The sequence below is a fragment of the Meleagris gallopavo genome, chromosome 2 (genome assembly GCF_905368555.1).
Source record: "Meleagris gallopavo chromosome 2, MGAL_WU_HG_1.1, whole genome shotgun sequence".
Lineage (NCBI taxonomy): Eukaryota > Metazoa > Chordata > Aves > Galliformes > Phasianidae > Meleagris > Meleagris gallopavo.
Genome location: NC_139405.1, coordinates 103,377,053 through 103,391,229, shown reverse-complemented (window position 1 = coordinate 103,391,229; position 14,177 = coordinate 103,377,053). Strand labels below are relative to the sequence as shown.

At 43.9% G+C, this 14,177-nt stretch overlaps 1 protein-coding gene across 5 annotated transcripts in view; it reads left to right on the top strand.

The window, feature by feature from the left end:
* ITSN2 (intersectin 2) overlaps window positions 1-13,899 on the top strand; it is a 67,790-nt gene extending 53,891 nt beyond the window's left edge. For all 5 annotated transcript variants that reach the window (XM_085218114.1, XM_085218115.1, XM_085218116.1 and 2 more), the window contains exons 29-39: window positions 6,693-6,814; window positions 7,268-7,374; window positions 7,484-7,667; window positions 8,476-8,574; window positions 8,744-8,911; window positions 9,783-9,995; window positions 10,208-10,329; window positions 10,858-10,940; window positions 11,081-11,164; window positions 11,450-11,623; window positions 12,441-13,899. In XM_085218114.1, the coding sequence (XP_085074240.1) occupies window positions 6,693-6,814; window positions 7,268-7,374; window positions 7,484-7,667; window positions 8,476-8,574; window positions 8,744-8,911; window positions 9,783-9,995; window positions 10,208-10,329; window positions 10,858-10,940; window positions 11,081-11,164; window positions 11,450-11,623; window positions 12,441-12,598 (1,514 nt within the window). In that variant the 3' untranslated portion in view covers window positions 12,599-13,899. The remainder of the gene's footprint in view (window positions 1-6,692; window positions 6,815-7,267; window positions 7,375-7,483; window positions 7,668-8,475; window positions 8,575-8,743; window positions 8,912-9,782; window positions 9,996-10,207; window positions 10,330-10,857; window positions 10,941-11,080; window positions 11,165-11,449; window positions 11,624-12,440) is intronic.
* The last annotated feature ends 278 nt before the right edge of the window (window positions 13,900-14,177 follow it).

Here is a 14,177-nt window from a genome sequence, read left to right as displayed (position 1 = left end):
GTGAAGATTCCAAGACATTCTAAGGTTTTGTTCAACAGAATATTTCCCCCCTTTACCTGGAAGCAAATGTGAAATCAGTCCCCATTGTCACGTTGTCATTCTGTGTGTCTGAAAAGATGTGGTGAATCTCAGTCAGGTCTTCTCAAGCTTCCAGATCTGGGCTGTGGGCTGAAGGAGAGCCTATAAATCCAGGGCATACGTCTGCCTTTACCCTGTCATAGCAGTGCCTGCTCTCGATCTCATAGCCTTGGGTTTGGGTTTCTGATGAGAATGTTGACTGATGTGGATAAATACCAGAGATGTGATTTTGTCATTTCAGCCTTGGAACAGAGTAGAGCAGGTTGATTTGTGTGTGCCAATATGAATCAATTGCAATGAAGTTTTTCATTACAAATCTACACTCTGCTTACTTAATGTCTCATCACAAGTTTTTTTTAGGAGAAACCCTGGCTTTGTTGAAGTCTCAGGGAATTTTGCCCTTGCCTCTTACAAGGAGCCTAGGGCTTGACTTGGAGCGTTAAAATCTGTGTATCTGAAGGCTTCCTTGGGAAGAAACTTTCTCAAGTTGAGTCATTGCAGCATGTCTCTGAGTCAGCGATGACTGTCACAGCCCCTCAGCACTGTGTGTGTCCATAACTTGCAGTTTTAGAGAGTAGAAGTGCATGATGTCTGTTTTCAGAAAGCTGTGTTGGTCGTTCCAACCTTTTTGATGTTGTTCTGTCTGTCCGTAGAACTCATATGTTTCACTCTTCAAATTTATGTTCATTTTATCCTTCGTTTTTTTTTTGTTTTTTTTAGGACCCAATGTTGTCTTCCAGTGTGAAAGCACCCCAGAGACCCACTATCCGAGTTTGACAGTAGCGTGGAGGCAGGGTGGCCAGCCCTGCTCACGTATCTCTGAAACAATCCTTTTGCTTCGCTTGAATGCTAGATCCAGTCAAGAAATTAGGTTATCCTGGGTTTTCTTATCTACAGTTACCGTTGATTTGTAAAAGAAAGGATAGTGGGTCTTTGTGTGGCTTTCACTGCTGCTCATTCTCGTTTCCTTTAGCATTTTTCTTTGGCGTTGATAATCCTCGATCATTAGCATGCATATCCAGTTATCGTTTGCATGGTGGGATTGCAGGCACACAAAGACCCACTATTTGCACAGTTTACCTGCGCTGTTTTGAATGGGGAGTTGTGTTCTTTTGATGTTGTAATGTACATACTTCGCAGAATTAAAATGTTTGCTGATTGCTGTTTTAATTTACTTGATTTAATCTCCTACGTATTGAGCTTTTAAAATTGACAGCCTGTAGGGCTCACCCAGAAAACAAACCCTCCCTGTTTCAGCTGCTGGTGGTCACTGTGATTACAAATATACTGCACAATCCAAGGTTGAGGTCTGTTAGGTCGGGGGCAGCCATGCCTCTAAGTAACCTTTATATCGAGGAAAAAGATATTAAGCATAGAATGGAAGATATGTATTTGTTTTCTTCTTTCACAGTAGCCTTATGGCAGGAATTCAGGTGGTTTTGGCTCGATATGCCCTATCCCTAACCAACGTCCTTTAAGTATTTTACTCTGACAGCTCACTGGTGCTTTCAGTTTTGGCCAACAGCAAATGGTAGTGGTTAGTAAGTATTTAAACAGCCTCTGTGCTATCAGCCCCCTCCCTGCCTAACGCATAGGCAGCCCTGGCAAAAAGGTGCTGGTAGAAAAGGAACACTAAAACACACCTGGAGCTGAAGGCAGAGAATCTGGGTTTAAGGCAGACGGCACAGTTACACTGCGCTACCGCTGTTGATGTGAGGAGGGAAGGAGCAAAACTAGAGGGCTGTAACCTTGATGCCCCTCTGGATGAAAGGAGTCAGCAGCAGCAGGCTGCTTGTCTGAGGAATTAGTAGTGTGATCCCGTAGGAGCAGGAGAGATGTAGGTAATTTAATTAATCTATTTAATTTAGTTGGTTTCTGAACTCGGTAACGAAACAGCAAAGGTCACTTATGCAATCAGAAATGTTTACAACCCACCCCGTGTTTACTACACATCTGTGAATGTTGTGAAGGTACGATCAGGAAGAGGTTGGTCGGACTGCAGAGATGTAACAGCCTTTCTCCAGCACCTCTATGGAAAGAGTGTTGTGTAATGTATTTAATATGCTTTATCCAATAGTATACATGTGCCCTTTAGGTCAGAGGTATCTCTTTTGTGCAATATTGACCACAGCAATGTGCCTACAGAAAACTATAAATGGATTTTTACTCTGGATGTATTTTATCTCAACCAGTGTTTTGCTATGGAATGAGATCATGTTGCTGTAGGCAGATGACGTGCTCAGTAATTTCTCCAGTGTTCTGCCTGACTTGATTTCCTTTTGAAGCTACGTTTTTCAGTATTTCTGCTAAAAGATGCTGAATGGTATCAAGCAGGTCCCACCCTATGGTCTAATAATCAGGTGATCTTACAAATTGCCCCGTGTCCACAAGGCCTGTGGGATCGGAGCTCAGCTGACTTCCCAACGTTCAGTGGTTTCCTTAAGGGCCAAATTGCTGCTAATTTGGGGGGGGAGAGAAAAGGAAAACAACTTGACATCCCATCTGGAATGATGCAGGAAAAGTAGCATTATAGCACTGGGCAAAAGCAGCTGGCCTTGCACCCGTTCTTGGGTGGTACAGATGGGGTGTATGAGGACCATCTCACACAAACAGCCTTATTATATGTTTGGGGATGTAGGTGATAATAACCATTGAAACAGCTGCCCCTCTACTTAAACTGATGAGTATTGTGATGAAGCACTGGGGGCTTTCACAGCTTCTCCTGATGTTTCAGTATTACCTGAGTACGCCCCAGATCTTCTTACTAATAATAATGATAATAGTATGATTTACTAATGCTAATTGGGAAAACCTCAGCCCCTGCCCTTGTGCACATCAGGCACAGTCACCTGAGAGCTCTCTCTGTTCTCCTGTCATGTGCTGGAGCAGAAAGAGCTGTACAGATATATCAGGTTATCAGTAAGAAAGGCTGTGCCGAGGGTGTATTAAAGGCCAGATTTTAAAACAAGGTGTAACTATAGAAGCTGTATTAATCTGGGGGAAGAATGTTGGTCTTGGAGGTGAGGACAGGGTGAAAACAAGGGATGCCTGCTGAACTGCCGATCCCCTCTCTGGCCCTGAGAGCCCAAATGCTTCTCAGAGCAACGAGGCATTAACAGTTAAATCTGAAGCCATCCAAGAGAGCAAAAAGTGGCATTGCCTATAGCGCAGTACTAGCTTAGTACTGTTTTCTATGAAAATGGGGGCTGTTGTGTAACTGGGTGTCCCGCAGCCAATATTTATTCCATCCCAATGCTTTGTCAGATTGTATCCCTGTGTGATGTTTCTGAGTGGGGTTCCTCACCTGTGCATAGATCTGCTCGTAGGAACGCTGGCAAACTGTGCCCTGCAGTGACATTGGGAGCTGCTGTGGGGCAATGCTGCTTCCATGTAATGAACCAATAAACTGCTGCTGAACGGTGTGTGCTGCCTTAAAATATCTTCTGTTGTTCTCTTCGAGCTGGAGTATTAACGTGTGAGGATGACTGTTTGGACATGCAAATGCAGGCTGTGCTTAGCATGAGGCAATTGTTCATCTTTGGGTTGAAATGAAGTTGTAAGATAACTATGCAAATGTACTTTATTAAAGGGACACATAAAAGGACCCAGCTTGTCTGTTGTGGTTTTTTGTTCACCTGGGGACATCTTTTCCAATTTGAGTAGCCGGCTACGTGTGTTATACCACCTGGATGTGGGATGCAGTGATTGAGTTTTGCTTTTCACCTCTTGCAAACTGAATCGTAAATTGCTGTTGCTGTGGTGGAAAGCACGTACTGCACTCAGCATTTAGGGGAGCTTGGGCAAAATTCTGATGGTGTTTCCCAGAGCCTGATGAAAACTGACCTTTTCATGGGCTGCAGGAGGCACGGAGGCGTCTGACCGCCGCAGGCATGGCAGGAGGACACTGCTGTGGTGTGCCGGCAGGTGTGGGTGCTCCTCAACACCATCCGTCTGTGTTCAGCCTGGAATGAAGGGACTGCTTAATGCTGGCCTGTGGCACTTGTGACAAGATGTACTTTTTCTGTGGTAGCCTAGGAGAAGAAGATAATATGGACACACACGAAAAGGACAATCCAACCAACAAAGCACACTCTACTCAGCACACCCCAAACCCGAACAAACATACAGCCCTAAACAAACCAAACTTCTTACATGTGCAGTTTATGCGTAGACCACCTCTGCCTCTAGGTGGTCTTCAGTGTTAGGCTTGCTTAGAACTAGCTTCATCCTTCAGTGAAAGTGCTGGAGCACTTCGTGAGGCTTGAGGTGTCTTTCCAGAGATGTCACTTTCTAAATGGGTGTTTATGTTGTTGGTTGTATGGGGAAGTTCATGGGAATTGGGCAAAGCATGTGGTGCCTGAGCAGATTTCCTTCAAAAAGTGTCCTCATTCCCCTAGAACTTCTCTCAAGTCCTAAATATGTCAGTAGTGCACTGCTGTGTGGTTAGGGCCCATGTCTCAAAGGTGCCAGGCTCACAGCAGCTCTGGAGATGTCGTGCTCAGGAGGGAGCAAGGCAAAACTTGTTCCTTGGACAGCCTGGCGTTGCTTTGCTGTTGCAAGCCAGAAGCCAAAGCAACAGCTTTCTGCTGCCAGGAAAGGGCTCCTGGCTGTTAAACTAGCAGGAAAGTCCCGGTTCATTTTCTGCCAGGGTGTGAGCTGGAGGTAAGCTGAGTGCCAGAGCTGGTGCAGGGAGAGGGGCAGCAGGAATGTGGGAGGAGAACGGGCAGAGATGCAGGCTCACCGTTCTGTGCCAGGGAGCCAACAGGTTACTGTGGCTGCTGTAGAAAACACTGGCAAGTATGTTAAGTAGGCTGATCTATTCTTCCTTTGCTTTTCTTCCCTTCAGATAGCAGTGCCTACACAGGCCTTCTAAAACCAGATAAATGGATTCCACACTGTTTTCATGCCGGTATCATCAGAGCCATCCCAACTCAGAGCTTTTTGAGCAGAAATGATTTCAATCAGCATCCACTGATCCCAAAAGCCATGACAGTCCAAGTGCAGGATTACTGCACAGCCATCTGAGTCGGCTGTTGTTTTGTGTCTGCAATTAGCTTCATACCTATCCTTGGTGGGTATGAAAGGCGTGTTTGCCTCCCAAGAGTTTGTTTCAACTTGACATATATGGAACAAGACAGACACAAATGGAGGAGTTTCTAACAGTTATGGTGCAAACAGACAGCAACAGGAGCTTCACTACTTTGCTGTCCCTTGTTGTAGGGCTGCACATTGCAATAGAAAAAAGAAGCGCTTTGTCAAAGCTGAGATCTGAGGTCCAAGTGTGGGCAAACAAAGTATAGTTACTGTACAAGTTCTGACTGGCTTAGAATCCAGTGTGTTAAGAACCAGCTGAGCTTAAATCCAGCTGTGTACATGAATGGCACTAGAACAGAAGCAGCACACGTTGACCAGAGTCAATCTTGATGGATTATGCAATACAGAATTCATAGGAATCACAATCACACCAGGCTAAAATTTTACTCCTTTTTTCCTTCTAATTTTATTCTCATTATAACTTTGGAAGCAACTAAGGCTCGAAGCAGCATTCTTTGCAGCTGGAAGAGCTGCAATCCCAGAGCTCTTTGTATGAAGTAGTATTTATTTAGTTCTTGTTAGAAAGCTTAAAGTTCAAGATCCTTCTGGATGCACGTAGCAGAACTGAAAAGCCCTCATTTTACATCTGGCTGTTGCTTTTTCTGGTGTAGATTTTATCAAAGTTGGATGCTGCTGCATCAAGTGATCAATGTATGCTCTTAAATAAACTGTAATTGTTTCTTTTTTTTTCCTTGCTCCCTTGCAGTGCTCTGCTAGCACGTGATGGCCAACAGGTGGATCAGAGTTGCACTTTACGTACTCTCCTTTACCCATCTAAACATATTTACTACTTTGTTTTTGCCACTTTTTTTTTGGTTACTAAACCTCAAACACTGCTGGTCATGTTTACTAACACAGATAATGAGGAGAAAAAGTGTGAAACTGTAGAGTCTGCATGTTCCCGTAGAGAACTGGATTTGTGTCATTGAATGTTCTCTGTGTCCTCGTGCATGGTTTGGATTATTTGTATTCAGTGCATCAGAATAATTCAATGTATCTCTGGCTCATTTGGTTTCTAAAGTAGAAAACAACTTAAAACTATGCATCACAACTTTGCAAATATATCCTGGTGGTTTGTATAATAAATTAATTGCCGAGGCAGATTACTTGAGAAACGGGGTCAAGATTAAGGGTGCCATGGTATAAATCAGCACCAGACACGTTCTAGATGACTTCATCTCACAGCAGACATTCTGTAAGGTAAGAGGAAAACATGGCTTCGAAAACAGTGCTGCAGAAAAGGAGAGACATAGGAAGTTACAGGAAGTCAAGAATCCTTATTCTGCATTACAGCAAATGCTCAAAGGAATGAAAAGGTGGCAGATTCAGAACTACTATTAAGAGAGCAGGGTGCAAACCTCAATCAGTTGAAACCCAGTGCTGCTGTCTTTCTAGGGGCTTTAAAAGGAAGTGCTTATGTATAATGTGACCCTTGGATTGGCATATGTTGATGTAACTTTGTGAATTCATCACGTCTGAAGGCTTGAGTGGTATCTGAACTACTGGCTTGCTTCTTGTAGGGTGTGCTGATCTCCAAAGCCTCGATACCATGCAGCCGATGGAAAGGAAGAGGCAGGGCTACATCCACGAACTCATTCAGACGGAAGAAAGGTATATGGATGATCTTCAGCTTGTCCTGGAGGTGAGATGCTTTCATGTGGAAGTCTTTGGAAAAACACCACCTTTGTCCTTAAGAATAATAGCAGTGAAGAGAAGCTTAAGAATTGTGAAATGCCAGAGGAAGGCAGGAGGTTGTGTGAGCACCTCCCTTTCCTCATGAATCATAGAATCATAGCGATCATCTAGTTTCAACTCCACTGCTGTGTGCAGGGTCACCAACCAGCAGACCAGGCTGCCCAGAGCCACATCCAGCCTGGCCTTGAATGCCTCCAAGGATGGGGCATCCACAGCCTCCTTGGGCAACCTGTTCCAGTGCCTCACCACCCTCTGGGTGAAATGTTACGTTTTGTGGTTGTCCAGCAACCTAAAAAATCATTTAAAAAACAAAGTAAGATCAGTGCTGACCTAACTAAGGGCAGAGCAAGTGCTTTTTTCTCCAAAGAGCTGCTCACCTTTCTGATTTTTTTGATTGCAGGTTTTCCAAAAGCCAATGGCTGATTCGGGTTGTCTCACAGAAGGGGAAATGGGGCTGATCTTTGTTAACTGGAAGGAACTCATCATGTCAAACACCAAGTTACTGAAGTGAGTACTTGCGTTTTTGTCTCACGTTTTTGTGTATGTGCTGTGTATGCAATGTGTGCGTTCAGAACAGCTGAATACAAGGCTGGAAGGTAATTTATTTTCTTTTCAGAGCCTTGCGAGTGCGCAAGAAAACGGGAGGAGAAAAAATGCCGGTACAGATGATTGGGGACATCTTGGCAGCAGAGCTGTCACACATGCAGGCCTACATTCGGTTCTGCAGCTGCCAGCTTAATGGGGCTTCATTGCTGCAGCAGAAAACTGATGAAGAAGCTGATTTCAAGGACTACTTAAAGGTATCTTGTTCAGCAGCCTTTGCACCTTCCTCACTGACAGGAGTCTTTCTGACCAGCATCAACCAGATCAGAATAACCCAGAGGAGTAAATCTTGCAAAAATAAGATGAGAATATTCCAAGGAGTGGAGATTTATATGCTTCTTCAGCAAGTACTTAACACCATTTCCCATTCTGTTTCTCATTACTTTGGTGTAGTGGTTAACCTTAGGAAGCTACAGAGCCAGTGTCTGCACCTTCCCTAAATCCGCGTGGTCTAAAGGGGGTGGAGTCTGTGGAGTTAAAATAAGAAAGCTGTTGTGCTGAATGTGCTGTGCAGTGTGCAAACTGGTGGGGCATGAGGTTGCAGCAGGGGCTGGGCCTTCGGTTGCGCATTGTGAGCATTACAGGCAGCTGCAGAAAGAAATAAGGGATCGCTGCAGTATTGCAGCTGATGCTGTGCCTTTGAAGCCATGAAAGGAGAAATGCCAGAACTGTTGACATCAGGCATTTGCTTCTTTCATTGTTTTGGTTTTTTTTTTCAACCTGAGTGGAGCATATTATGTCAGAATAAAAGCTAGAATGGTTTTGTATGTTCAGACTCTGCATGGGTAATGATGCTACAGCGCTGTGCTGGCAAAGCATCTGGGCACAATGACAGCGCTGACTTTCCTGTTTGTTCTAGATACAAGTGGACTGTATTGTTTGCTAGCCTAAAAGTCTGAGAGTTCTTGGAAAGCCTGAAAAAATTAAATCTGATCAGACCCTTTTCAGTGCAGTGAAGCAGCTGTTTCTTGATGAGTAATACGATGTCTCTGGATTGCACTGTAGAAACTCGCTCTGGATCCTCGCTGCAAAGGAATGCCCCTCTCCAGTTTCCTCCTGAAACCCATGCAAAGAATAACGCGCTATCCTCTGCTTATAAAGAGTGTGAGTACCCTGAGTGAAGTCTTGTACGAAAATGCTTTGATTTTATTCCCTATAGCAAAAGAAAGAAAGCCTTCTCTCTTCATGGAGATTTCTGGAAGAGTGTGGAGAACTATTTCCTGTGCTTACCTCCGTTTTTGTCTTGGTTTCTCCTCATTTTGTTTTGCACCAGATTCTAGAGAATACTCCAGAAAATCACCCAGATCACAGTAACCTCAAGCTTGCCTTGGAGCGTGCAGAAGAGCTGTGTTCTCAGGTTAACGAAGGGGTGCGTGAGAAAGAGAACTCGGACCGGCTGGAATGGATACAGTCCCACGTGCAGTGCGAAGGCCTTGCTGAGGTAGCTGCACTGCAGTGCTCTCTGGCAGAGGCTTGTCAGTTTGTTTTGGGAAGGCCAGAGCAGGGGAGTCTCCTTCTCTGGAGATATTTAAGACCTGCCTGGATCCTTTCTTGCGTACCCTATGGCAGGGAAGCTGCTTTAGCAGGGGGTTGGACTAGAGAAGCTCCAGAGGTCCCTTCCAACCGCTACAGTTCTGTGATTCAGTGAAATGAGAGAGCTTGCCCATATCCCATACTGGGATGTGATCCACTGCTGATCTCTTGGCAGAGATGTTGCTCGCAGCCACAGTATGATGAGCCCCCATTGTTCAAGCATTATTTTGGCAGTGGGGAATCTCTGTTTACCAGTGTATAATTAATACCATTCAAACAGTTAAACAAACAGAAGTAACTCCCAACCCTGAAATTCTGCTCATGCTGCCTTTGAGCTAAGTCAGGTGTACACCTTGGGGCAGTTTTCAAAATGAAGTGTGGTACCAGTTTTCACTGGTAGCCTGGGTTGGACAGAGAACAGAGCCCAGCGGGTCTGCCTTGGTGCCATTGTTTTCCTGTGTATTCATAAGAGGTGACCTGACTGCAGACTTCAAAAACTCTTCTTAAACACAACTTCTGGACAGCAGAAAAGTGACCATGAGGTGAATGCTGGTCCAGACCTGAGCATTTATTGTTTGTAAGCAGATTTAACCTGCTTACAGCTGGGAATAATGCTGACACCATGACAGATCGTGAGATAGCTTCCCTCCTCTTCACTGGTAACTCCATATTCACTAAGTAAAAAAAAGGATTTTGAGCAGTTTGAGCAATTTCTGTTGTGAAGAGGGACTAATGCCTGCATTCACTTGCTGCTGCTCATGGATTTTTGTCTCTCCTAGCAACCCATATTCAATTCCCTCACAAACTGCTTGGGACCACGGAAGCTCCTGCACAGTGGCAAGCTGTACAAGGCGAAGAGCAGCAAGGAGCTGTATGGCTTCCTGTTCAACGACTTCCTGCTGCTTACCTACATGGTCAAACAGTTTGTCTCTTCTGGCTCTGATAAACTGTTCAGCCCCAAGTCCAACTCCCAGTTCAAAATGTACAAAATGGTGAGTGCAGGAGGTGCCCCATGGTTCTGTTGATTCGGAGTAGTTTTTCTTTCGGTCCTTTATTGCCTCCTTTACATAGCGATCCGATTGTTCTTCTTGTATCCTTCAACTTTCAAATACCCTGCAGAAAAACCATGTACTGAAATATCCTCGTAGAGTTTCAGCTTAATGTTGGGGTGATGACGCCACAGCAATGTTTGCTTTTCTTTCAGCCTGTTTTCCTTAATGAAGTCCTAGTGAAATTGCCCACGGATCCTTCAAGTGATGAGCCAGTTTTCCACATATCACACATTGACAGAGTTTACACGCTTAAAACTGACAACATCAATGAGCGGTGAGTAGAGCAAATGTGAATTTGAGGTTAACCGTTCTGAATGTGGCCGGGGGCTGTGTTCCTGGTGAGCAGGACAAGGCTTAGCTTCCCCATCAGGACATGAACTCCTCTGACTCTTGTATGAATTACAAGCATTCTTTCACTTTGTTCTGCTAGTAGGGCAGCTCTTGAAGTTGAATACAGCATTGCATCTACTGCTCCCTGATGTTGTAGTTGTATAGAAGAATAGTTAGGACTAGACAAGTCCTGCATCCCATAGGATTCTTCCCCAGTCCTGGTCAGTCTTCCATGTGACCCTGCAATTTTAATAAAACAGACATTTCAATTTCATTTATTTAGGCTTATATGGAAGTGTGCCATAAGAATTAATGTGAAACCTCTGCAGCTTTGGTCCCTAAGCGAACTTGACTCGTGATGCCTCTGAAATCCAGTAAATAAAAAATGGCAAAAGAGGATGGGGCAGAGTCGCTGTTGATGAGGGATTTCCTGCCTATGGTACAATTCTTATGTTGGGATTGCTCTTTGCAGCACTGCCTGGGTCCAGAAAATCAAAGCAGCGTCTGAGCAGTACATTGAAACTGAGAAGAAGAAACGTGAAAAAGCATATCAAGGTACTGAGTTCTGCCTTCTTCCCTTACCCACCCAGACATCAGTTTGTTCTGAAGGACGCTGCACATCTCTGAGGGAAATCTCTCTTCAAAAACTGCCAGTTTTTATGGTTGCAGCCAATTTCTGACTTCTTCATTTCCAGCTCGCTCACAGAAGACCTCGGGAATAGGACGTTTGATGGTGCATGTGATTGAAGCAACAGAGCTGAAGGCTTGTAAACCCAATGGTAAGTGATGGAAATAGTCTCAAATTCCTGTAGGGTTTGGAAAGGCTTATTGAGAGCAGTCTGGCAATTTGGGAAATGTGGTTACAGCTGCAGCTCCTGGACAAATCAGCCATTATTTAGCTTCAGAGGAGTGAATGGAGAAACAGCTCTGTGCTGCTATAGGATCTATGGATATATAACCCCACATCATCTGGACAGCAGCGTAGATGTGTGTCCAAGCAACCTGTAGACAGGGATGGAGGTTTTGGCACTTTTGGGGTGTTTCACTGCTGCTTCTCTGCTTAGGGAAGAGCAACCCGTACTGTGAAATCAGCATGGGCTCTCAGAGCTACACGACGAGGACCATGCAGGACACCTTGAACCCCAAGTGGAACTTTAACTGCCAGTTCTTCATTAAGGATCTGTATCAGGATGTCCTCTGTATCACCATGTTTGACAGGGATCAATTCTCTCCTGACGGTAAGTGCGTGAACATTTGTTTTAGGAAAATAAAGTGTTCTTGTGACTTGGGATGCATGGATTTTCACCAACATTCTGTAGGGTACAATTGTTTTCTGCAAAATGTTGTGTAAAAAGCAATGCTTCCATACTGTAGAGGCTGAATAGCTGTCCAGAGCCAACAGTCAGATTCGATCCCACTCAGGCTTTTGTATTAGGAACAGAACTATTTTTTTGTAAAGCTGGGAGTTGAAAGGAGTTTTTGTCTGTCACTGTAGGCAGTGCCTGAAAATAAAGTACTAGGTTACGTTTACACAGCAATTACTTGATGAGCTTTCTTTTGCTTGGAGACCAAACATTTTTTTGCAGTCTGCTTCTGGTAGTCTTTAAAAGGTGAAGTGATACAGAAGCCTACATAAAAGTTGTCTAAACCGAAGTACTTAATTTTTTTATGGTCTTTGTAGCAATGCAACTGACATGTAAACAGATGCCATCACTTAGTTCTGACCTTGAGACTGTCATTTGTCATAAATTTTAGATGTCGCAGACAGAACATTTCAAGTGTGATAGTACAGAAACATTAATGCTGGAAGTAACAACTGAATAAGCAAAAGTAGTGCTTGAAATCAAAGTCTATGTGGTAAGGAAACTGCGTGATGCTGAAAAACTGCTGTGCAGCCCTGAGCTCCCCTGTCTGACAGGGAACAGCTTCCCCTTCAGGTGCCGCATGGTGCTTCCCTGCGCAGCATGTAGCACTGCTGATTAACATCACGCTTTCAGATTTCCTGAGCTTCGTGTCTGTGCTTAATGGCATCTCGTGCTTGTTTTTCTACAACAGATTTTTTGGGTCGCACTGAAATTCCGGTAGCAAAAATCCGAACAGAACAGGAGAGCAAAGGCCCCACAACCAAGCACTTACTGCTGCATGAAGTGCCGACTGGCGAGGTCTGGGTCCGTTTTGACCTGCAGCTCTTTGACCAGAAAACACTCCTCTGAGAGCACTTCTTTAATTTATGAAGGACAAATGAAACTGACGGATTGAACTTTGGGATAAGATTCCTTGCCCTAAGCTCCTCATTAAGCAATATATCTGCTGCTTACCTATTCCCTCAGTCACTGGTTGCGTTTAGTTCCTTGCTGCGTTCAAAGCTGTCGTTGATCTATGCAAACACAGACGTTACTGTGTGTACAGTACTATAGCTCAGTGCCTTTTTATTACATATATATTGTTTTTGGATGCCAATGTGTTCATTTTCAGGGCCATAAAAAGTATTAGGTAGAAATGTGGCATCAAAACATGTGTGTATTTTACCAGATAGTCTAACGAGCAGACTGACGAATGGCTTAGTTCCGCACTAGAATCATTCTGTTTGAAATCTGAAAAGTGATATCCACTGGAATCTTCCTGTCTCAGGATGATAGTTTTAAAGATGAAATGCTGAAGAAGCCTTAGCACTGGAGAGTTCTCCAATCTATTGTATATTCTTTAAGAATCAAGTGTAGTTCTTCACTTGACTTAGTTCTGCACTGAAATCAGTAACTGTAACTTGATTTTTCTTTTTGCTTCAGTTGGATGAATCGTTCTCTGCTGAGACAATGTCATTGTAAAAAAAAGAACTAGAAACAATGTTTTAAATACTGTGATCACAAAAAAATGTGGAAAAATACTTTCCAGCTTTTGGTTTTCCTGAATCTAAGTTATTTGTGTACAGTTCCTTGGTTTTGCAGACCTCCATGTGAATCTTGAAGCTTTGATATTGCCAACATTGTATATAGAGAGTAAAATATAAGTTTATTAATGTAATTTGTCTACAGATGTCTATTGATGCATAGTGACTTTTAAAAAGTATATTTTATTGTACAAGAGAATGTGAAATAATGAGAAAAACTTACTTATGAAATTAAATTCAAGAGAGGTTTGTTAAAAGTTTAAAATGTTTGCTCAGAGGAAGCGCTAGCACAGCATTCATCTGCAAGATGAGACTGGCTGCAAGCAAAAACCTTTGGGGCAGCAAAGCTAGGGCTGATTTAAGGAAGATTGTTGTAAAGGGTTTGATACATGGTAACCATCGTACTGCCTCCTTCAGCTGCTTTGTTGAAAAAGCACAGCATGCAACTCTGAACAGCAGGTGCCCTTGTTTTCTGTGGGTGCCGCAATACCTCCCGGTGTCTGACAGTTCCACACTTGACTGCCATCTGTGTACCCTCCTGTTACAGAGCTGAGTCAACCTCTGTTACTTTTAACAGTTTTCTGTGGTTCAGTATTTCTAATCCTAAATAAAACTAAATCTTGGCAACGCTTGAGAGATCATGTTTGTGCTGTGAGAGAGTGAGAGAGAGCTGCTGCTGTTCTCAGGCTTCGACATCAGAGCTTCTGTGCAGTCACAGCAGTGGGGAGGTGGGGACCACAGCAGAACTGTATGTGCATCGTTAGGGCATCAGCAGCTCTGTGCAGTATTGCAACACCTGAAGCTAAATGCAAGCTTTGTCACTCCCCTGTCCACTGCTGGAAGTAACAGCAGCAGTATTTCATACATTTCTTTGACTGCTGGGTAACAGTACTGCAGAAGCACTA